The sequence below is a fragment of the Sycon ciliatum genome, chromosome 2 (assembly GCF_964019385.1).
Source record: "Sycon ciliatum chromosome 2, ocSycCili1.1, whole genome shotgun sequence".
Classification (NCBI taxonomy): Eukaryota; Metazoa; Porifera; class Calcarea; order Leucosolenida; family Sycettidae; genus Sycon; species Sycon ciliatum.
The window spans coordinates 43,210,167-43,234,655 of NC_088644.1; the positions used below are offsets into that span (position 1 = coordinate 43,210,167).

A 24,489-nucleotide genomic window follows, 5' to 3' on the forward strand; every position below is an offset into this window, starting at 1 on the left:
CCGCGCCTATGGGTGCACGTGGTTGTAAGACAAGGGATTTTCCCTGGTCCCATGTGTGGCCGCTCTTTTCAACATTTCGAAAATCAGGTCAGCAAAACCACTTCCCTATTTCCAGACGACACAGCATTATTATTATTATGGTTTAGTCCACGATGGTATCTTTGTACTAAGTCTAGCAATTGAAGACGCTCGAGATCATCCGTTGAAGTATGCCTACTTTGTTTCGTCCCTGTATTGATCTTCATAACGGTCAAGTGAAGCAGGTATGGAAACTGTCCGAATTGTTTTATGAATTCCACTGTGTTTGATTTCCATTGTACAGTGTAATCATTTTTGGTATTCTTGGCACTAATTCTGCTGGCGAAGCCCAGAGGGTAGAACTGTACACTAGTATATGAAGGGACATCTCATCATGTACAGTGGAGCTCCAGGAAACACGGATACTTCTTAGTGCCTGTGCAGACATGAACAAGTTCTAGCCATCATGGATAGCAAAGAAATTAATTTTATTTCAAAAGAAAGTTGTGGACACACGTATCTATAGTCTATACACATGTGTACTCTAGCAATGGGCACACACGTCTAATGCGATCATCGGGAATCTTCTCTGTGTTCAATGGTCACCGAATAGAGCCAAACTCTGTACTGATTCAATGATGTTTTGACGTACTTATCCTATGCCGCAACAAATCAGTTCGTGAACGCACGTCTGTCTGTTTGCCTGTCTCCATGTGTTTCCATGCAATGTGTTAGATCGTCGGTGGTACTCTTGACTCGGCAGAGCAAGACTTGAAAACCAACTTTGTATCAAGGTGAAAATGATTATGTGAAATGAAATGAGTTGTGAATTTGCAGTGCCCAGGGAATGAGCATGTGTGCTCACCAATTCTCTTCGAGTGAGACTTTAGGCACTCAAATCAATAATCATACTGAAGTAAGTTGGTGAAGGCAGGTCGAATACCGGCTCCAGCGGCGGCCATCTCCACGCAAGCTAGTGGGGTTAGTGTGGGACCATGCCCGCACCTAGTACACTCAGGTTCTTACACTGTACAGCCTCATGGTTGTACAGTCGTGGCCAACGAAATCCGACCCATGAGCCGAAAGCAGCGGCAAGGCGTATGCGGCCCTCGAATGGGCTGACCATGCATGATGTGATTGAAATGGAAATGCGGTGCTGCTTTGGATTTGCGGGTTGGACTTCTTTGACCACAACTGTAAATGTACTCGACCCTACGGCATAGTTTGTGACACGTGTGTGCGTGCTCTCTCTCTCTCTCTCTCTCTCTCTCTCTCTCTCTCTCTCTCTCTCTCTCTCTCTCTTCTGTGCAGCCACGGTCCTGTTTACTTTGCTGAGCTGTATCGCAAAGACCAGTTAGTGGGAGGTCATGTGATCAAGTTGGGAGGAGGAAACGACGAGGCTGCTCGATCAGCTCTAGCCGCTTGGCCTAATGGACTGCAGGTTGGCGGTGGAATCAATGCTGACAATGCTATGCACTGGTTGGAGGCAGGTGCCAGTAAGGTATGTGCTCCGACGTTAACGACTCTAAACCTGGTGTTGTGGAACGTTGACCACTCTAAACCTGGTGTTGTCGATTGCTACTGTGCTAGATCAGAACTCAACTGATACAATGTTGAAATGATTGTTGCAGCACACGGAACTATTGTGGCATTGTAGATAATAATATCTATACTGCTGACTATGATGCTGATTGTATACAGTTTAATGCACTATACAACATGTGTCGATGTCCTCAGAGAGTCTATGCATACCCATCCAATGCTCTCGGCACATCCTCAATTCACGTTTTCCTTGCTCTGTGCACTGTCTATCTTCTCCATCTGATCTTGTATTTGTTTCTAAAATGTTACTTGTGTGCACGTTCAGGTCATTGTGACGTCCTGGCTGTTCCCCGATGCCTCTTTCAGCGAAGAGCGTTTGAAACAGCTGTCACAGCTTGTCACACCGCAGCGTCTTGTGGTGGACATTAGCTGCCGACGGCGTGGTGACTCTTGGCTTGTTGCCACCAACAAGTGGCAGACAGTCACCCAATTTGAGCTCAGCAAAGGTATGACTAACATGCAACCATTATTCAATGGCTAGCGGTTGCGACTTACAAATGTTTGCTTTCAAACGTCAGCTGTAGCCATATAACTTTTTTAGTTACATGTACATATACATGTACCAACGCAAATGGTGGGTACAGAGTGGCACGTCTCTGCATGATTCTACTTTAAAAGGTACAGCATGTTATGTGCCTGGAACATGGTCGTGCCTGGAACATGGTCGTGCCTGGAACATGGTCATGCCTGGAACATGGTCGTGCCTGGAACATGGTCGTGCACTTACTAGTACTACGCTACAGTAGGACTCATCCAGTTATAACTTCAATTCCTTTTAACTGTGTACTAATCTGTTGGTTTTTTTTGTGCTGTAGATTCCATGTCACTTCTGGCGTCGTACTGTAGCGAGTTCTTGGTTCATGCGGCCGATGTGGAGGTGAGCCTACCTGCCTGTGTGTCTGTGCTGCTGCTGCGGGTGGTGTGCTAGTGTGTTGCCACTGTGTCAGCGGCACTCTCTATGTTTCACTACTCTTTTTTATTTTATTTTTTACAAAATAGCCACAAACCATCATGGTGCAAACGCCGGCAAAAACGCACAGAGATGCACATAGGGATACACATAGGGATGGCAGCCGAAGCAGTGGAGGCGGGGCAAGAGCAGCTCAACCGACCAAGGGTCTCGGTTTCAGCACTGCTCATGCGCGCCAAACAGAAAAAATACGAAGTGAGAAAAAATGAGCAGGAGCACAACAGAGCAAATTAGAAATAAATAATATGTAGGATAGGAGAGCAGGCACACAACACATTGCCACAAACGCCCAGTAGCAGGCATCCGAATGCATATACACAAACACACCCTCAGACACACGCACACACACACAAACACATGCGCACGCGCACACAAACACACGTGCACACAGCCACACACACCCACGCTTACACGAGCACACAAACTTACATACACACCCACACACACACACACACGCACCCACACTCACACACGTGCACCCACACTCACACACATTTACACATGCACCATCACGCACGCACCGGCATCGAGTATGCGCAACAATTGAGGTGATAAGGCAGGTGACCAAGAACTGATCATGGGCAGATATCTGTCGCCCAAACCCAGTCTTTACGTCGGAGGTGCTGATACGTCTTCAGCTTAAAGGCTTGGAGGCCACGGTGGCATGGTGCTTCACTTAGAATAGCAGGTGGAAGGGAGTTGCAGGTAGGCACGAAGCCGTATGGGAATGCGAGTAGTAGGGCATTGTTGGAGCGTGGACGGAGGGGGATGCTAAGCTGCTGGTTGTGACCTTGCGACTGCTGAGACTGCCGTCTTGTGCGGGGTTCTCTGGTAGGTGCTGCCAGAGGAGGGAACAGGGGCTCAATGGATGGCAGGCGTGCACCACACTTGAGCTTAAAAAGCACACAGAGGCCACTTATCTGGCGGCGGAGCTCCAGGCTGTCAACAACGGTTCCATGACCTACCAGGGAGAGGGCACGCTGCTGGACCTTGTTCAGGCGGGCAAGGTGGCTGGCTGCTGTACTGTGCCAGACGAGTGGCCCGTACTCAAGCAGGGGGCGGATGAAACCTTTGTAGGTAGCGAGTTGCCTAGGCTGGTCTAAGACAGGCAGTGTCTTGCGCAGGAAGCCAATGCGTTGGGAGGCGCGGATGGCGACAGTTCGCAGATGTTCTCCGTACAGGAGCTGGCTGTCGAAGGTCACTCCCAGCAGCTTGAGGGATTCTACTTCGTCAACTGCAACACCGTTGAACAGAATGGGCGGGATGGGCCAGTATTTGCGGTGTCGTGAGATGGTCATTGCCTGGGATTTTGTAGGTTCGAACTGAATCCTCCACTTGGCACCCCATTCCGCCAGGGCAGTTACGCCAGTCTGGAGGTCAGCGCAGTGGGCAGCAGCGGATTCAGGCTTGGGAAGGACAGCATACAAGGTCATGTCATCAGCGTACGTGGCTGGGATAACACTGCTTGGGAGGACGTCAGCAGCATCGTTCACGTACAGTAGAAAGAGGGTGGGGCCAAGGATGCTCCCCTGGGGCACACCAGCAGTGATCGGGAAGGTGGGAGACGTAGCACCGCCTATGACTGCCTGCAGATGACGGTCTGTCAGGTAAGCAGAGAGCCATCGATGGAGTGGCCCATCAATACCATAGGCTTTGAGCTTGTGGAGAGCACCATGGTGGGAGACTCGATCAAAAGCGCCTGCAATGTCGACGGCCAAGGCACGCACAACACCACCAGAGTTCAGTTCAGTCTGCCACTGATAGTTCCGAGCTGTGAGGAGGTCAGTAGCACTGAGACCAGAGCGGAAGCCAAATTGGTAATGGGAGAGCAGCCCACCCTTCTCCAGGTGGTTCATGATGCTAGTGTTTACGATTTTCTCCATCACCTTGGACATGATGCTTTGACAGGCGTCCCCACGCTTTCCGACCTACAGTGTACAAACTCAGTGAGACTGTCCACTGTACAGTCGTGGCTCGAGGTGCCCACAAAGAACACAGATCGCTTCTTTCTTGGCGGGCCCGCGGCAACTAATTTCCAACTGTCATCCTTGATGACGGCCAGGATAGGTTGGCTCTTCTCGCAGTTTGATTGCACAGGCTCAGGATCGACCAAGCCGGGGTCGTCCGTACGGGTACGGGTTTCGTGCTGTGCAGAGCCAGAGGTCACGTCGGCCTGCCCTGACTGTTGTCCATCATCTGCATCGGCTGGGTCAAGCTGGGGAGGACGGTTACGAGGTTTTGTACGGGTACGAGATTTGTCGCCGTGGGCTTGGTGCTGAGAAGATTGTGCAGGGGCATTGTCGGGAACAATGGCGGATTTCTGCAGGGAACAAAATTCCTCACGGAGGCCTAGGAGCTGCGCGGAGAGGTTGTCCACATGCTGATGGAGACGACCCTCGCGATCCCTCGACTCGCTGACATGAAAAGTCAGGGTCTGCAGCACGCTGAGCAGAGTGTGCTCTATACCCGCGAGGGAGCAGAGAAGTTTCATCGCAGGCTCTCCGGCGAGCTCGCCCATGGCGAAGAAGTTCTCCCTGACTGCTTTACCTACCTTCACCCCTACACTATGCTACCCTACACTGCCACTAGTACTACTGCCCTACTTCCAGACCGGCCTGTTGCCGGCTGGGCTTTCAAACACTGCGGAGCTGAAAAAGTCACAACTGTCCACAGTCAGTGCAGGTAAAACACTCCAGAACAGTACATACCGTATTTCCCCGATTGTAAGGCGCATCCCCACTTTGAGGTTTAAACCACATTGTTTCAATACATGCATATAAGTAGGATGTCACTCTCGATTGTAAGTCGCATCCCCTTCTTTGCTCTTGAAGTTTAGTGTAAAAAGGCGCGACTTATATTCGGGGAAATACGGTACTGCTTGAGAACTTCATTCCTGGTCTGGAGATGACTCTCATGGGAATTTGAGTATCGTAAAGTACAGTGTACTGCCAAGAGAGTCCCACCGCATGTACTGGACATGGTGGTGGGGTAGAGTAGACGGTTCGATACCGGGACGATTTGGCAGCCAAATTTGTATAGACCCAAACCGATGATCAGCGTTGATTTTTCACTCGAAATATGTTTGTGGAAGGAAACTGGCATGTTGAAGTTTGCTCTGGGGCCAGAGTCATCGAACTGAGCCACTCCTTTGTGTTGACCCATTGCCTCCAAGTTGCCCAATTTTTCGCTTCAAAAAAGTTCAAATCAGAGGTGGCTCCAAACCGGACACGTTTTAGAGTGCACGTCAAATTCACTCTGGGTCTGAAATTAGGTAATTGCCATCGCTCCACGACGGCCAGTACAGAGTAACAGTAAGCCGTGTGTGTGCTTCCATTAGTTTTGATTGGTATGCGGTGCTTTATTGGCGAGAGGCGAGCCGCTGTTTACCTGCGACAAGAAGTTGATTTTTCGAAAGTCGTAAAACTCAAGTCGCAGTGCGAAGCAACACGTCAAAAACTCACCTGCTTGGTATGGCGCTTCTGGTCATCGCAGAGCCATGAAATTTTGGCTCGGAGTATAACACATCGTAGTCTCACTGAGACATGTTTTCTAATGAAAATACCAAGAGAGAAAGTGAATATTGAGTCCGTTCCGGTTTGCAACCTATGTCCTATTTCAAACCGTTGCCTCTACCGGGTTTGGAAGTGGAAGGGATGAGCTATATATGGTGTTGGTAATAACGGGTACATGTACAACGTGTGCAGTGTACTACACACATTGCATGCTGTGCAGTCAGTCCGTGCTCATTTCACCTTTGAATGGGGGTGACCTGCATACAAGAACACCGTGAGTTTGTACAGGGCCAGGTGTGCACCTTGTTGTGCACTCAGCGTTTACACTGTAATCTTATGACCTGAGTTTGGCTCGCCACACGGTGTGCCTTTCCCTGGCTGTAAATCAAGGTGCGGTGCTGCTCATGAGAGACTTGGCGGCGCTCTGCAAGTACTTCACCTCGGTACCATACTGCTGACTGTTTAGCACCAGAAGAGAGCTACCAAATCACATATGGACAGAAGCTGCTGCTATTGCCTGCGTGTACTACAGGTGGAATCCTGATAATTCGAACCTCAAAATGCCAGGAAAAAACTTCTAATTATCCGGACATCCTAATTATCCAAACATGACTCGTGACCCACAACACAATATGTATGTCAAAATGCTCTCATGGTCACGCAGAGTTGCGCTATGGACCTTAGACACAGATTTCGCAGATACTGAACTGACCGGCACAGCCGGCTCATGCAAACTGAACTGAACTGACCAGTACAATGTACAGTGAACTTCGAATTACACTTTGCTAACTTCGAATTATCAGCACAAATCCACACATTTTCTATGTAAGTGGAATCTGTGGGTCTTCGAATTAACCGGACAAGTCATATCCAGTTCGAGGTTCGAATTATCAGAAAAAATTATGCGGGACTCGTATTGATAGAAATCGGTCCTGGAAAAACTTCTAATTAAGCGGTATGTTCGAATTAAGCCATATTCGAATTATCAGGATTCCACCTGTACTATATTGTGGCAATGGCTTTAATTTAAGAGATAGTGGTAGCGACTTTGGCGATGATTACATAGGTAAGTGCTAGCTCCCACGACGGAGCTCGCACTTTCCGCGTCAAGTTTCAAGTCAAGTCGGTGGAAAGCGCGGGCTATGGTGTGGGGAGCAAGCACTCTTCCTATGGTTTGGATTGAATGATACTAAGTAGATATTCTAGTTTTGCTCAGCTCTTGAGAGAAGTGGAATGGAACGCCTGCTTGCCATATCTTGCCGCTGACAGTCAATGCCGACCTATACACTAAGATACACATGCCTTGTGGGCAGCTGCCTGGATATCCGCGTGTGTGTGCATGTGTGTACGTGTTTGTGTGTGTGTGTGTGTGTTCTGTTGACTGTACCAGGGTCTGTGCAGTGGCATTGATGAGCAGCTTGTCAAAGGTAGCATAACAATAGCAAGTAGTTGACTGTGTTCACGTTTTGAATTACAATGTAGTCAGCCTTGCAATTTTGGCCTACGTATGCCAGTGCTCAATCGTACTGCTCTCTTGCGAGTGGTTGCCTTTTGTTTTTTTACGGTACTGCTCAATGAAATCTAATCAAGCGAGTTACGCGTACGATCGGATTTCATCGAGCAGCAGAGTAGCTGTGATGACATTGTAGACTCGATTTCTGATTTTTTTCTTCCATTTGGTGAAACTTACTTTGACGTAGTGCGTTTTGTGTGGACTATAAGGACGGATGGATGGATAAGCCAAAGTTCGGTCGACCCTACACTGCTGAAAGATTATTTGTGGGCTGTGTGTTTGGTGTTTTATTCTATGTAGCTTTAGGAGAATGGTCGAGTATCCCATGCACATATGCGGGTGGTGCGAAAGGTAAGTTGTGTGTGTGTGTGTGTGTGTGTGTGTGTGTATGTGTGTGTGTGTGTGTGTGTGTATGTGTGTGTGTGTGTGTGTGTGTGTGTGTGTGTGTGTGTGTGTATGTGTGTGTGTGTGTGTGTGTGTATGTGGTTCACTGAACAGCTACTTCGTAGTACTACAGTGCTGGACAAAGAAATCCAACCCCATGAACATAATTGCGGCGGGCGCTGCGCAACCCTAGCACTACAAACACTGTTCTGTGCACTCGCATGCAGCGCTACTTTATTCTCTGGCCAGCACTGTAGTTATGTGTTTCAAGCTTGAGTGGATTTCATCAGCAGACTTCAGGCTGACTAGCTGGACTGATTGCGATGAAGACTTGGCTGTGCCTGTTCTCACGGTTGGACAATGGGTACAGCCTTGTTCCTGTTCACTCTGTCCACTTTCCAACTTCTCACTGGCAATTTCTAATGCTCTATGTTCACTGCTACAAACTGTTGTTCCATGAACTCTTTCCCCATGTACAATCATGTACTGATCTTGTTGCTAATAACAATGTTCTATTTTCACTGCTACAAACTGTTGTTTGATGAACTCTATTCCCATGCACATACTCATACTCCTGCCCATCACTGAAGCAATGATAACGATCAAGCTCTGTTAGGCATAGCAACTTGTGCACACCATGTACATATACTCATCTTGCTCTTATCCCCACAGCTCTCTCAGACCTGGACTTAGTCAATCGTCTCTCAGAGGGCAAAGTAGACCTGACGATCGGAAGGTAAGGACAGCATTGACTTCTGTGGTCCGTACGCCTTCTCTTCTATTATTACTGCATTTCCGCCTTTATAAGTCACACTTGATTGTGAGTCGCAACTAGGCATTATTATCAGGTCTGAGCCAAACTGTTTCAATGCATTCCCAGAAGTAGGAAGTCACACTCAATTGTAAATCGCACTCCCTTCTTTGCCCTTGAAGTTTAGTGTAAACACGTGTGACTTATATTGTGGGAAATATGGTCTGTGTAGCTTATTACAAGCATCATGTGTATGTGCTACTTGATTGTTTGCAGTGCCCTGGATATCTTCGGTGGTGACAAGGTAAAATTTGAGGACTGCGTTCAGTGGAACATTCAGCAGCAGACGAGTAGTTGTTCCAGCTGATGCAGCTGATGTAGCTGACATGATTGGGGGTTTTGTCCTCACGATACCACTGCCTTGGTGTAGAGCAGTGTATATCCGTATAACTTATACTCTCTGAGCAATGCTAGCTGGCCTAGCGTCGACCCACTCATACCAGAAGGGGATGTTGCAAAGTTCTGTTCTATCCCTACACGCGCACATACACCCACGCACACCCACACATACACACGCACGCATCATGCTGACAATGAGCCATGTGCGGCATGTGCTACGCGCTAGTTCACTAACTACATTGCAGTGCATCCTAAGTGTGTGCCATACTAGAACCGAAATCCTAAAACAGGACGTCTAAATCATGCAAACTTGGCTGATTTCCGGACTGTAAAACACGAAAATTTGAGCTGTACGCAAGTCGCAGCTTGGCTGACCTCACCAGGGTGACGTAGTGCACGAACTGCGCTGTTTCAGATCTGATATGCACAGTTGCACACTCTGGTTTATGTACTCTTGCTACTACTAGTCACTTGGTGTGTACAACTAGGTAGCCGATATCAGTACAATACCCTACCGTGATTTTGCTTTAGAATATTTTATACTGTTTTTTGACTATTTTCGCATTTACCACTCAATCTCCTACAGCTAATCCATTTTGCTCAGTGCTCTGTGCGTTAGCCTGACCTACCTTTCTAGTTCAGACTGCCGTGATACTTCCGTTATGTTTGAAATCTTGTTAATTTATTGAACCTGTTCCACTGCAAGCCAGTGTCACATCAGCAACTGGCTGAGCAACTGCACCTTTCTGTAACGTTCTCAGATTGCGTACCGTAATTCCGCGCATATAAGCCCATGGGCTTATATCCGGATATAAGCCCACCTCCGTGTATAAGCCCATGGGCTAATAACCAGACACCAATGCAACTCGCGTGTCAAGTAGAATTTTTCACAAAATGGACTCTTCCTACCATGGTACAGCAGGTCAGTGCAGTTTACCAGTAGAGTATGGTAGACTGACCATGAGCATGGACTTGTACTTTTCCGTGAACCTTCAAAATTCTAATATTGGCCCATGGGCTAAAAAACGAACATGTAATTGTTTTACTGGATATTTTATCCCCAAACTGCATAGTTTCACATATAAGCCCATGGGCTTATATGCGCGGAATTACGGTATGTGCCAGTCACACAGCACACACACACACACACACACACACACACACACACACACACACACACACACAAACGACAAGAAACGTGCCTTTCAACTGCCTGCGGTCCAATACAGCTACAAAACAGCCACATGGGTCAAACATGATGACGTCATCATTATGTCATGGCTAAAGAGTGATACTGTAACTCTAAAAAAGGATAGAAACGGTAGCTAATATGCAATGTGTCACTGTACATTTAGTAAGAATAATATACACATCTAGTATAGGATTCCGGTGTAGATGAATGCGGTATGTGATGCTGGAGCGACGGTACACAGGGAATACAGCGTGGAGTGTAAGAAACGTCCAATTTGACAGCACCGCTCACACTCACACACAGCACTGAAAAATCTGCACATGACGGAGACTGCTGTGCGCCACACATGCAGCCGTGACATGCGCGTGTAGTGTGTGCATGGGATGAGCACAGCAGCACACATACAGACACACGACACAAGACAGGATCTCTCCGATTCCAAACCAACTCCACACGTGCGCTCACACCCACAACCATGTGACTTCATCAGACCTGCATGCACTAACAGTAAGGGAGACTGGGGGTACAGTCTACAGAGGATGCAGTTATAATAAGCTTGTGGCTAGCTGTATGCACCAGCGAAGATAAGATACTGTCTCATTTACACACCCGCCTCTTCCCCTCCGTTCCTCACTGACTCCTCTCCCCGTTCACTTGTCGTCACTGCCGTGCTTCAGCATACGAGCAAACGCCAGGTAATCGAAATTTCCCTTAGAGTCAATCGTGGCGCCGCGCAGTACTTCATCGACCTATGGTAGAGGTGCACGTGGACAAACGGGGAGGCAAATGTGGACAGACAAAGAGACAAATGTGGACAGATGGACAATCAGAGAGACCAATGTGGACACACGGACAGACAAAGAGGAGACCCGAGTAACCCCACAATTGTATAGCAATACTGATTGTCCACGTGGAATATCGAGCAAAGAAAGCAGTAATTTCACATGCATCAATCTGCTCGCACTCCTGAGAGCAGGTACATTTGCACCAGTCACACTTCACATTCAAAGTAACAGAACTGCACCATCATCAACCATCACCATCATCATCATCTGCACTGACCTCATCTTCTGTGAAACGGTCTCCCATCGTCATCAGAAGCTCCTTCAGCCTACATAGTGAGATTGCGGAATACAAGAACAACACAGAATTAGCACCGCAGGTCAGCTCTCCAACACAGCACAGCACATGTTGACACTCGTCAGCAGATCCACATCAACCCAGCTGACAGTGAACTAATCCAATGGTGCAGCTGTACAATGTAGTTTACTTTCCGAGTAGAAGTGACAAGGCAGTTCCTGCAGTTCCGTACACAGACATCACCAGCAATCAGCGACATCGCGCCTGACAAAAGTTTTTCAAATAAAATATTTCCACCCAAACGTCACTGCTGGCGCTGAGCTCGCGCGATCGCGCGATCGAGTGTGCAGTTTTTTTTGTGATCTCAATGAAAAAGGATTTTTTGAACTCACGCTGTACACAACAAGCTCTCTGATCTGCATTGGAAAGGCTTCCTGTCTGAAGCCTTTCCATACTGGTACTCGATGTTCCAGTTTTGTGACACGAGAATGGCACGAGAATTAGTGTACCGCTGAGTGTACCGCTATACACGTGGTCGACACGTAGTCGACACGTTGTTGATACTTTTTTGACACGTGACCCCGTCAACGGTCTGCTTTGTGCCAATGACACTCGGTAACCGATGTCGCGTACGACAAAGACGACTATCCCGTACGCGAAATAGTTGAGAACTGCATGACGTGGACCTAGTACCTGACGGCAAGGACAACTGCGAGGAGGCCCCTTTCCGTACCCCTGACGGGAAGGAGAACTGCAGAAGTCGAACGAGGAGGCCCCTTTTCGTAACCCATACTGCAAAGTGCCATTGATGGATACCTTTTGCACCTGGAACGACCCCTTAAACGCTGTCGCGGCGACTATCCCGTACGCGAAATAGTTGAGAACTGCTGACGTGGACCTTTTGCACCTGGAACGGCCCCGTAAACGCTGTCGTGTCGGCGGAGTGAATGTGCAGGGTACTAGGGTGAAAAGAATTGCTGCAAAGACGTCCCCTCTACTAGGCTCTAGGCCTTTGCCTTTGGAGACATCGTCGGTGAACTGAATGCGCAGGGCGAAAAGAATTGCTGCAAAGACGTCCGCTCTAGGCCTTTGGAGACATCGTGGGAACTCCTTCCGGTACTATACAAACTGCTGACGTGGCCGTGGACATGTACATGGAGAGTCATGGTGGGACTTCATGTACATGGATACATGGTGGGAATTCCTTCCGGCACCCCCGTACCGCAAAGCCAACGGTGGTTAAGGAGAAGTGCAGACGTGCAGGAAGACGAACGAGGAGGAACCAGGACGAGCGAGCAATGGCAGGACTAGCTGGACCGTAAGTAATAGCTGAATTGTGCATGACAACTTGACACCCATGCGGCACTCGCCACTTGCCACTGCATATTTCTTGTCCACTAACAATGTCTCTCCTCTGCCCCCTGTGTGTCCACGGCCCTGTTTCTGAATTGGCCCGATGAATCGAATGTCTTCCGCAACTGGAACGGCCCCGTGAACGCTGTCGCGTCGGCGACTGAATGCGCAGGAGGGAAAATATTGCTGCGAAGACGTCTCCTCTAGACGACGGTAAGGCACCCCATTGATATGTTGCCAGTGTGTGCCAGGGTATCGCGTGTACGTATAACTTCTCCAAAAAATTTAATGGTCCACAGTCGTGTCGGAAGGGTACGGTGGGACTGTAGCCATGTTACCTTCTAACACGTTATCAGGTGGAGAGTGTCTTGTACTCACGTTATCACTATATAAGGTCGAGAGCGTATTGTAGTCACTCTCTCTATTCCTGTACTTCATTACGTTTCAGGTGTACGTATAACTTTTCCAAAAAAATTAATGGTTCACGTCTTCAGATAGAGAGCGTATTGCACCCACTGTCTAGTCTCTGTAGTGCATTGAGATTTTGTTGATCGAACATGAAATGGATACAAAGACAAAGCCAGGCCAAGTACATGGCGAGATGTCGCCAGAAGAACGTCTTCAGGTAGAGAGCGTATTGCACCCACTGTCTAGTCGATTTTGTGGATCGCACATGAAATGGATACACAGACAAAGCAGGCCAAGTACATGAGAGAGTGGACGATGTGCAGATCGACACGGTCTGCGGGTACTTCATTAAAGTTACCCGTGACATAACTAGGATAAAAGTTAATCACTGCAAAAACATTGCCAAGTATGTGAGCACTTTGGACTTGACAGAAGAGTGCACGGGCGACGTTGACAAAACATACCGCGGTGACTGTCACTATCATGACAGCAGGGCACATCGCACGCAGCATCGCAGATCGTGTTGAATTGCGCATCATAATATTGCAAAATTGCTCCTGTGCATGCAAGTGGATTTCATTGCACTTCTCAGTTTGGGAAATGCTCGATTATGACAATTCTCCGTGTGAGTGCACTAGCCCTGAACAGACATGTAGGTGAACCGTTTGCGGTGTCTCATAGCCTACCTCACGACCTTCTGCTTTCTTTCTTCATCACTTGTATCTTGCAGGTATATCATCCCGTGACGACCACATTGAAGTCTGAATTTGAAGTGTGAAGATGCTTCAGCAACCACATCGTACTTTTCCATTGCTTTTATTGTGCTTCTACTGTGCATGTGTGTAACTTGTGGAGTAAACATGTGATGACATTGTATGCTGGCGACACGGTCAGATGTTCATGCGTCTAACGTACACCTGCATGTTATGCATTGAAAAGGGTTTGCCACTTGCGATCCTGGGACGAGTATCAGGTCCGCTTTGTCCTGTGTGGGCTGTATCAGATTGCTGTTCACTTCTCTATCTGTTGGATATGTGACTTTCTGCAAGTTTCTGGTGTATGATGGCCACGTCCTTGCTTGTCACTTTGTATGATATTACATTCTGTATTCGCTGCTTCCATGGCATGGTCTGCAAACTGCAATCCTTGGGCAAATGTCATGTTTGCTATGTTGTGCTTTGGCCGTCAGCTTGTCTACACGCTGTAGTTGAATTATTTTTGTTTCACAACTGACTTCCTCAAGTACGATGGTCACTGCTTTGCATGGCATTATACATGAAGAATTTCCTGTTTGTGCCGTGTGCATGTGCGTATGTGTGCGTGGCCACGTGTGTGTGCCGTGTGCATACACATGTTTGTGTATCTGTGTGCGGGGTAGCGAGGCGGGGAGGGCTGGTATGTATCAGTGTGTTATTGCAGTCGCATGGCTACATACAGTACATCGCGCGCGTGGTCATCATGTTTACCTTCGGGGTTGGGGTGGGGAGGGAACGGAAAAAGAGCGGAAATTATCCATATAAAAATCGCTCTGTGAGCGGTTCTGAAAAACCTTTACTGGTACTGCCCCGTCGTAAAAGTAAGAAATTAGAACTGGCCCATTGTCCCCCCAAACGCGAACTGATCCACCTAAATCGCGAATGACGGGACCCGAACGCACCAGTAGCACGAGGTTCCTACCTGTGGATGCAGATGGGGACGTTGGTCCGGACCATAGGCCATGTGCTGTACTAGCGGTAGACTTACCTATCAAAATAATAAATTCTACTACTACTACTGGTGTTACCCTATGATAATTGCCGTGATCCTGTGCCCTCCCGACCTCGTGCTACTGGTGCGTTCGGGTCCCGTCATTCGCGATTTAGGTGGATCAGTTCGCGTTTGGGGGGACAATGGGCCAGTTCTAATTTCTTACTTTTACGACGGGGCAGTACCAGTAAAGGTTTTTCAGAACCGCTCACAGAGCGATTTTTATATGGATAATGTCTTTTTCGGTGGAGGTGATTTTTGTTGTTGTTATTGTTGTGGCTGGCGACGAGAAGGCTCTCATTTACGCTAGGTATCTCATAGACAGAATGAGCCTGGTTTTTACGCCAAGCTGATGTTTTCAGCAGCAGTCCGCTGTGGAGAAAATTCAAGCAGTCTTAGGGGCCTGAAGTTTTCGCTGCTTCTTACCGGATCGACAGTGGGAAAGAAGGTACGTTTATTTTATTGTAATAAATCAGGTCGCGAGGTCGACACAATTGAGCTGTTCGTTGCACTGTGAATTTTGTTGCTTTAGGGTGGCAGCGTGCAGCACCCTGTGAAATGGAGAGACTTTATCCTCTATGAACTTGGGAGTATGAAGATATCAGATATCAGTGACGATCTATCAGGTGATTTCATTTCATTTTGGGTGAATTTATTGAATGTATTCTTGCATGAATTTGAAAATCTCCCGTTTGTTTGCTGTAGATATTTTGATGGTTCGGGGAATGTTGGGCCCTTTCTCAGATGACGAATGTTTGAGGCTGCTGATGGAGCTTGCACTGCTGTGCAGTGAAAAATAGAAGTGAAATAGTCACAAAAGGCACAATGGAGTTTTACGTGTAATAGTGCTCCACATTATTGTGTCGAGCCCTCTCCGCTGGCAGAAGGAAGTTTTCCTCCTTGAAATGAAATAGTCTATTTCTGACTTTCGAATCAGAAACTGGACAAAGGGGGTTGGGACCGAAGAATTTCCCTGCGAAGTTCTTTCCTCCAGGTTGGGATGCTTGCATTAACGTACATGGACAAGGCCCACGGGCTCACTACCTGATTACCTTCAAGCCTATGATTCGCTGTAGTCCATGTACGTTCCTGCAGTACTCCTCTGGATCTATGACAGGAGGGGATCGTGCTGCCCGGCAGTTTGTCTCTTCCACAGAAAAGGGCATTGATTAATCATGAGCTTACCGCAGAGCACAACGAAAGCATTGTAGCATGAAACTAATTTGTCTGAATACAAATCTGCACAATGGCACAGACGGCTAATGGAGGTAAAGCATAGCATCACCAGCATTGTATTCCTGGAAGCACTGCAAGTTATAGATTTAGGTATCAATATTTATCTAAGCTTTAGCGAAGTCCGGACGCAGTACATTACTAGTGTGAAAGATAGAAGAAAAAGCAATGATATCCGTATATACCCGGAAAGAGAGGTGAGAGTGGGTGGGAGTAAGTGAAAGCACTTGTACAAGCTAAACATCTGTGCAACCGGAAAGAGCAGAGAAAAGGGTAAAGCAATTACACAGGCCATGCGTACGAGGTAAATTAGCAGTGAGACCCAAACATTCTTGTAAACCAGAATGCAGCTTCAGCACACATTTTCTATTTCTTCATGTTGCGCTGCTGTTGCCGTTTCCCAACGATATGATGAGGCTCTCCGTTATGCTTCTGCTGGTTTTCCTGTGCAGGTATGTGGTGCCGTAGCTCAGAGAAATCTTTGGCCAGGGTAGCCAAGATGGCATCACCCACATCCTCCTCTCCTTCAGGTTCACTTGTAGGTTTGGCATTCATGCTTGACATCTCCTTCAGTACTGTGTAGGTCTTCTCCTATTGGTTTTTGTCTGCCCATACCATTTGCACTGCTCAGTGATGGCGGCGACAGTCGCCTCCAGCTCACCATTTTCCATTTTTTCTTTACTTTTTGGATACGCTGTGTGTCCTTGAGGTAGCATTTGAGGCTGACCAGTTCTTCTACCTTTGTTTTGCAAACATTCTTGTCTAGTGTTCAGTGATCGAACCCAGTCAACGTTGAAGCACCCTTGTTATTTCTTTCCGTTTCTTTTTATTCTTGTACACCGCTGCCTGCAACCGTGCATTTTAATAGGTTTGCGAGAAATCTCTTTTCACCTGCAGCAACCAGAGTTTGAAAGTACCGACACGAACTGGAAGCATGCCCAGTTTCCAGACAACTAGCTGCTTCAAAAATTCTTATGTCAGATGAGTGACTGGTTGCGCAGCCGACATAATGGTGACATAATGTGTCCTTGTAGTTCTGTTTATTATTACTTGTATATTTCACTGTTCGCGTCAAACTCGGCTAAAGGCCGAGTTTTCCGCATCCGTAGGAACGCCACCACCCTTCAAGGATCGTGTGTTTTAATATTATAGCAGTGTATTTTGGTATTTGCTTTGACCATCAGTCCTTGGCTGATGCTGGTCATACCTTCAACATGTTGACGCGTTTTTCAAGGCATTCAATATACGTAGGCCGCAAGATTCTATCTTTTCATACCGAATACCGATGGCTAGTGCTTCCCCACTAGCTGCGCAAGTGTCACATCTGGCTGCGGCCAACTACCCTTTAATTTGTGTGTTGCCGCTATTGCTGTCTATGTCTCTGTGTGTGCCAGTATATGAGGAACGAGAATTGGCGTTATTGTTGTTGTTGTTGTTGTTGTTGTTGTAGTCGTTGTTGTTGTTGTTCTGGTTGTCATGGGCTGTGGCTGTTGAATGTAGGCTGTTGCTTTTGTTGTTGTACTTTTAGTTGAAGCTGCATCACAAATAGGTAACCACCTTGATGATGGTGCACAATATCCGTTGAAGAAGCCGCAAAAAAACACTATTCTCAAACCAGTGAGCTGCAGAATGAAACCAAGTATCAAGCTGGCAAAGCTGTCAGCCACTCTAAACGAAATTTACACCAAACAAGTTGCTATTTGTCAACAGGCAGTCATAAAATTCGACTCCCTGGCTCAGTTACTCTAGACTACGACTATACGAGTTGTACAGAGTACTGTATACGTGTAGTCACTGAGTAGTCTACGTCCTTGTGCATGACAGCATGCATCATGTCATGTCAGTACATCGACATGGCAATGATGGCATGCATCCAGCACATGGCCATGGGAAAGCCCCTACAAAATGGCTTTCAGAGAAAGCCACGCGGTTGGAGAGGTAGTTTACTCGAAAAAACTGAGAAAGAAGTGCTTTTCATCTTCTTGCTGTTCAATGTCAAGCCAGAAACAATTGAGAAGCTGCATGAAATGTGCAGAATGAGGCGATTTCCCAGATCTTTGAAGCTAGAAAGCGCACTGGACCTGCAATCTTTTGGAACTGGTCCTTCTTGAGGACAGAGATCAGACTAGCCAGGTGACAATGCTGTGGTTTGTTGGCTGACAATATTTGGAGGAAGCTTCAGAAATGACCATGAAGAAGGTCAATTCTTGCTATTTCCTCAAGATCACCAAGGTAACAGATACTTTTCAGTGGAGAAGAAAATCATGATTCTTCGGAGTTGAGATCGCATCGGTTGTTCAATGTTTTTCACTTTCGTTTTTTTCGTTGTGTAACTGTTTGTCTTGTTGGCGTGGTTCACTGGTTTGATGCCTTACATTTCGATCATGGCCATAGTTCAGAGCAATTTTCTTCCTTCCAAGATCACTCTCTGCAGTAAATGCGCAAATATTTTACGGAATTTCGGACTCTGTGGGATGTCATATAATTGCTGGTAATGATGTAGTGCAGAGCAGATCTGATCATTCCCCGGCAATCACTCTACCATGCCTTCGAAATCGGCAGGCGACCGACATGTCGGCCGGTGTGGTAACACAGTCAAGCTGACCATACAGTCCTTTCACAAGTTTTCACATTTTATTTGACACTTGAACATTTCCCTCATCAGGTTAGCAGGTGGTGTGCAAGCTCGCACATGAGCAGTTACAGCAGTACAATAGAGAGATTAAGATACACGTTATTTCCGACGTGCTGACTTTCGGTGCTGGACCCGTCCACTGGAAATAACATTGCACCTAACTCCAGCAGTGCTATACGAGTATGTGCAGGCACCGACTATTAGTCAGCACACACACACACAATGGTGATCCAGGACTCCCGAGTACTGTGTACTACATGTCAGTGAAAACAGGAGGAGTACCAAACAGTACATGCCAGCGAAAACAGGAGCAGTACCACTGACCAAACAGTACATGCCAGCGAAAACAGGTGCGTTTTAACGGTTTACAATACACTATCTGTGGTAGCTGTAGATTTAGGAGAGACACAAATTCATTCGTAGTTGGTGGACCAACGACTTACTTATCTTCGTGGATGTAGCCCGATGCGCTGTCGTCGAAGCAGGCGAAAGCATTCCTGATTACCTCCTCGGGGTCCGTACCTGTAGAGCACACCAAAACACACACAAAGAGCGTACATCGATTACAGAAACAACAAAAATAACCTTGGCGCACAGGCATGCAGCTTGTGAGGGGCATAGGGGCATGTGTACCCCCTAAAATCTTTCTCTCGTGACCTGCAACCATTTGCATATCTGGGCCAATTGGCCTAGGGAACGTAGTTCAGTGCCTGCTGTGAAGCTAGAGGTGCACCCCCTATACTTCGAAGTAACTATAAAGTGGATCAGCTACACCACTGCTACACTAGAACGATACTCTCAATAATAATTATCTTGAATCAATCGTTGCAACTAGCACACTACATGACATGTCCATGCATGCATTTAGGCCCAATGGCAGTGACTCAGTGTGTATGCCGTTGATACTGATGGGACAGCGGGATCCGGCACTGCACCAGACACGCCGTGTACTGAACATGACAAACTACCCGGAGCTAAAACTGCTGGTCTACAAGCAGTGAAAACTCTGTTGGACAGGTCAGTGGGTAGCTCTTACAATCAGTTGTGTTCAAGTACAGTCAGACCTCGCATAACCGCACACATCCGTTTTCCACAAAAATATCCAGATAGGCGAGGGAACCGGATAATCGAACACACATATTGTACGTATGCATGACATATGCTGTAAATTGGTAACGGACAATTTTCTTCCGGATGGCGAAGGATCCGGATAAAAGAGGACTGGATAAGCGAGGTCTGACTGAACTGTACAAGCAGAAATGTTCGTCTGGAATTTAATTTCGTCCTTTTCGTCCATGGAGCTTTTGGACTAAATTAAATGCCGGACGAATGTCGATTTGTCCAGCTTTTCAATACACTCTTATGATCCATGGACGAAATTTACAACCGGACGAATTCCCTTTCTTTGGAGTTGGACGAAATTATTGACCGACGAAATTTTCTGCCTATACAGTACATTACGGCATCATGTCAATATTGACCTGTGCTGCTGCCTGCTCACCCTTGACAGCCTAGCATCATGTCAATCTTGACCTGTGCTGCCTGCTCACCCTATACAGTACATCATGTCAATCTTGACCTGTGCTGCTGCCTGCTCCCCCTTGACAGCCTACTGTGCCGCAACATGAAATGATGAAGAAATAAACAGCACTCGTGAACTACTGCTACTACTACTATGGCTACTACTAACCTGCAAGTTTCTCTCCGAAAAGAGTCAAGAACATCGTGAAGTTGATAGGTCCGTGCGCATCTCCCATCATGTTCTCCAGGAACTCATCGGTGGGTTCTTGACCTGTGTAACAAACACGCACACACGTATAGGCAGACAGTCATATAACTTAAAGTTGTGCTGGCTGAAATTCGGCCAAAGATGCAAAACTAACGCCCTGGACCAGTTACGCCAGTACATGTACATCACTGTACTTGTACATGCGTATGTCCAGGCGCAGTCGTACCACTGCCAGGGCGCCAAGGGCCGTGCAAGTTCAGGGCGCCAAATATGCACTTTGGGTTGGATTTCACCGAGCAGAACTGTACACACTGAGAACGGAGTGCATGTGCTTGCGTCACATCGGCTACGGGTGCCCAAAGTTTCTGAGAGTTATGGGCATTTTAAAGCTATGGGCAGTGCCCAGTACCGGACTGCCAGGACAAGCGAGATATGAATGACGTGTACATGTATAGGTGATTCTGTGTGCAGCTTAGCACTCATTAGTTGTAAGGAGCAGTACAAGATCCCGACAGACAGAGCTTGCCTTGGTAGCATGCATAACAACCACAACAGCAGCAGCAACGACGACGACAACAACAAATCTCTTATTGGCCAAAGGCCATCGTGAGAATAAAGATTTGAAACAAACAACATACCTAGTGATGCATACATATCCTTCAAGTCGTCCTTGTCAATGAAACCATCACGATTCTGATCAATCATATTGAACGCCTACGGCAAAGAAAACATCCAAACCATTGTTCACTGGTTAACTGCTGTTGTGTTGTGTCACCTGACATGACATCACCATACTTTCATGGTGATGTAATACGGACACTGATACCATTAAAATTATCAAAATATGAACGGCCATTGCAGAATTCCAAAATATAGGGCTTGGTAGTGGTGATGTTATCAATGGTTATCGGCAGTGGGTCTGGTAGTGATGAGTCTGATGACATCATCGGCAGTGATGACGTAATCTGTAGTGGGCTTGGTAGTTATGACATCATCGGGTGGTGATGACATAATCGGTAGTAGCGGCTTTACGTAGGACAACTACGTTTGCATTAACTTTTTGGTAGGTTTCGTACGAACGGGTAACGGGCTGATTTCCATTGACTTCTCATTGTGGGTTCTAAAGCCGGCGACATGGTTGAAACGGAAAGGGTTGAAACGACCCGGCGAAAGGACACAATGGCCATTACACTATTCAAGGAGGGGTGGAATAAGGGTGAATGTTTTGCTTCAAAAGCAAAACAGGTAAGTGCAGTATAACCTGTTATCATGGTAATGGCGATGATCACATGATCACATGATCACATGATCACATGATCACATGCGGCCCCAGAGGACCACTACAACCAGGCCGGTAATGGCGATGATTACATGCGGCCCCAGAGGACCACTACAACCAGGACGGTAATGGCGATGATCACATGCGGCCCCAGAGGACCACTACAACCAGGACTACATGTAACATGTTGGTAATGATTTCCAGTCAAATGACCCTGGGTATGGAGATCATGTGTACACAGGGACCACAGTTTCCTTGATTGGTCACCTTATAATTATATAAGCCAGGTTTCATTGTATTGTCGTATGACAAGTAGTATACTGGTAGCCAAACATTCCTCTTTTCTGTAAATCTCCTGCAGACCTGCGTGTGATTGTAAGTTGTACTGGAGCAAGGGATACAGTGTTATGCAGCAGCTACATACATACTGAGCCACTGGCATAAGACATTGGTCCCCTGGAGCCTACTATAAAGACAAATGGTCCTCCCACCAGTATCATACTCCACATGCATTGTCTTGTCACACCCGTCTGTCTTTCTGACTGTTGCCACACAGGATTTATAAGTGAGTGGTAAGATACAGTTTGGACGTACACGACAGCACTGAGAATAACCTGTACAGTATCACTGCCTTTCTCTGGACTGTGGAGCGAATCACGGTACCCAGTCTGAGTGTTGGATCGTGCTTGTCAGGAATGAAAGAGGAATGGGGTGAGAGAGAGAGAGAGAGAGAGAGAGAGAGAGAGAGAGAGAGAGAGAGAGAGAGAGAGAGAGAGAGAGAGAGAGAGAGAGAGAGAGAGAGAGAGAGAGAGAGAGAGAGAGAGAGAGAGAGAGAGAGAGAGAGAGAGAGAGAGAGAGAGAGAGAGAGAGAGAGAGAGAGAGAGAGAGAGAGAGAGAGAGAGAGAGAGAGAGAGAGAGAGAGAGAGAGAGAGAGAGAGAGAGAGAGAGAGAGAGAGAGAGAGAGAGAGAGAGAGAGAGAGAGAGAGAGAGAGAGAGAGAGAGAGAGAGATAGAGAGAGAGCCATGCAGGGAGCCAAACGACTCGCCTAACTGAAAAGTAGCACCGGGCAGGTGCGATCGGGAATTCCCATATTCCGATAAACCGACGTTTCGGTCTGCCAAAGTCAGTCAGGCATATCCACAATACTTCCAATATTTTGGATACGCAACATTGATATTTTTATACAAACGTCCCAAAGTCTTACACCACACTGACAGACGTTGTTCTGGAACAACTAGCCAGTGTGTGGGGAAAAAGAGGCACCGATTTTCAGCAACGACACTCATCTCGCGTTTAGCCCACTCGTTTCAAACAACACTCGTGGAGTTATTTTGGTGCAAACGTCTTGCAGCTAACATCGTTACGTGGACAAAAAAAATGCTATCAGACCCACATTACCTCCTTGAATTCCTGGATTTGGGCCTGGTCGAACATAGCGAACACATTGGACGAGGCGCGTGTGGCCCTGGTCCGCTTGCCCTGGGCTCCCTTCTTCATACCGGCTTTTCTCGAACTCTACCAAGCACAGGAACGGACCACATGAAGCGCACATGTCGGCTGGTGGTACTACACATTCTAAAGCCAGTAAAGGTCGACAGTTCGCTAACTACTTACCATCTTGGCGGTAAAGTTGAGGACAAAACGTTCTAAAGACCGATATGAGCTCTGTAGCTAGCAAGAAGCAAAAAGGATAAGATTCGTCTCGTCTTCTTCGTCAATGACTCGACTCTAGTGAAGTGACTGATTCACTGTACGTCAAATGCTTTGCCTTCCGCTCACAGCAAATGTGACGACGTGGGAGTAAAATCGCAGCTTGGCATTCACTTCTGCTGTGCTAGCGAAGTGCAACACGGTGCGCTGTGTACGGGTAGGGTGTACGCTAAACTGATACTGATACAGTGATAGCTAGCCGACACTGAGTGATCAGATAGCAGCACACCTTTTCGCTGTTTGGGATCGTATTGTAACGAGCGGATTTTTCCGTAGAACAAGTGTCAGATGTCGTCGTTCTAGGCGGAGAGCATGCGCACCCCTAGCGCACATAGTTGTGAATGCGACCGATCCCTGCCCAGCTGCACCGGTACCGAGAATGCTGCACGCTAGCGTTCTACCAGTGTCTGGGTGGGATCACGGGCAACACACGCCTTGACACACGCACACACAGGAACTCAGGGTGACCTAGTACCTGGTGTCAGGGTCTTTCATTTTTCAACTCTTCGATCAGCTGGCGGCTGGCGCTTGCCTAGTGCCTACTGTCTGACAGTACTGTTGTGTTGTGACAGCGCGTGTGGCTGTCCACTCGACACTGTCTGTACTGAGTCTGTATTATCTAGACTACAGAACACTACAGTCATGTAGCTCTGGTAGTCTGGGTGAGTCTGATCTGAGCTGTTGGGCTCAGTTTTGCTAAATATTTATACACCGATAGCCAGGACTGGCAGGAGGCAACTACATGTAGTATTGTTCTTGTAGTAACTAACGACGTGTTACTTCACACTACGGTAAAGTGTGTGCTGGGCTTGGGCATGGAGTCGTGGAGTTACGGCGTAGGCTCGTTCGGAACTGAAAGAGCAACACCACCGGTCAATGGAAGCCTTCAGCCTGAGTTCAGGCTTCACGGACGCAGTCGTATCCAGACATCATGATAATAAAAATAATGGAAAAGCTGACAGGATCGCTTTTCTA

The 24,489-nt window shown here is 47.3% G+C and overlaps 2 protein-coding genes and 1 long non-coding RNA gene across 3 annotated transcripts; 2 read left to right on the forward strand and 1 right to left on the reverse strand.

The window, feature by feature from the left end:
* The first annotated feature begins 69 nt into the window (after positions 1-69).
* LOC135810199 (uncharacterized) lies at positions 70-9,869 on the forward strand. The gene is made up of 9 exons (XM_065323672.1): positions 70-263; positions 754-812; positions 1,330-1,519; positions 1,886-2,066; positions 2,436-2,497; positions 7,493-7,529; positions 7,916-7,966; positions 8,672-8,735; positions 9,027-9,869. Exons 1-9 carry the CDS (start codon positions 210-212, stop codon positions 9,115-9,117), a joined length of 789 nt encoding a protein of 262 aa, XP_065179744.1. The 5' UTR covers positions 70-209; the 3' UTR covers positions 9,118-9,869.
* Positions 9,870-10,348: 479 nt separating this feature from the next.
* On the reverse strand, positions 10,349-23,688 carry LOC135810202 (myosin regulatory light polypeptide 9-like). The gene is made up of 7 exons (XM_065323673.1): positions 23,419-23,688; positions 23,203-23,319; positions 21,164-21,239; positions 20,487-20,588; positions 19,240-19,318; positions 11,404-11,452; positions 10,349-11,090 (listed from the first exon to the last, which is right to left on the reverse strand). The coding sequence occupies exons 1-7, from the start codon at positions 23,419-23,421 to the stop codon at positions 10,992-10,994; spliced, it is 525 nt and encodes a 174-aa protein (XP_065179745.1). The 5' UTR covers positions 23,422-23,688; the 3' UTR covers positions 10,349-10,991.
* On the forward strand, positions 15,154-17,510 carry LOC135810203 (uncharacterized). The gene is made up of 3 exons (XR_010552286.1): positions 15,154-15,376; positions 15,461-15,554; positions 16,614-17,510. It is a non-coding gene; the product is annotated as an uncharacterized LOC135810203 (long non-coding RNA).
* Positions 23,689-24,489: the final 801 nt, after the last annotated feature.

Excerpts from the sequence above, each read along its gene's own strand:
- LOC135810199 (XM_065323672.1), top strand. The coding sequence starts at position 210 with ATGCCTACTTTGTTTCGTCCCTGTATTGATCTTCATAACGGTCAAGTG. Across the intron at positions 264-753 it reads ATAACGGTCAAGTGAAGCAG|ATCGTCGGTGGTACTCTTGA; the intron begins GTATGGAAACTG and ends GCAATGTGTTAG. Across the intron at positions 1,520-1,885 it reads TGGAGGCAGGTGCCAGTAAG|GTCATTGTGACGTCCTGGCT; the intron begins GTATGTGCTCCG and ends GTGCACGTTCAG.
- LOC135810202 (XM_065323673.1), bottom strand. Across the intron at positions 20,589-21,163 it reads GGATATGTATGCATCACTAG|GTCAAGAACCCACCGATGAG; the intron begins GTATGTTGTTTG and ends TTTGTTACACAG. Across the intron at positions 11,091-11,403 it reads ACCGTTTCACAGAAGATGAG|GTCGATGAAGTACTGCGCGG; the intron begins GTCAGTGCAGAT and ends CCTCTACCATAG.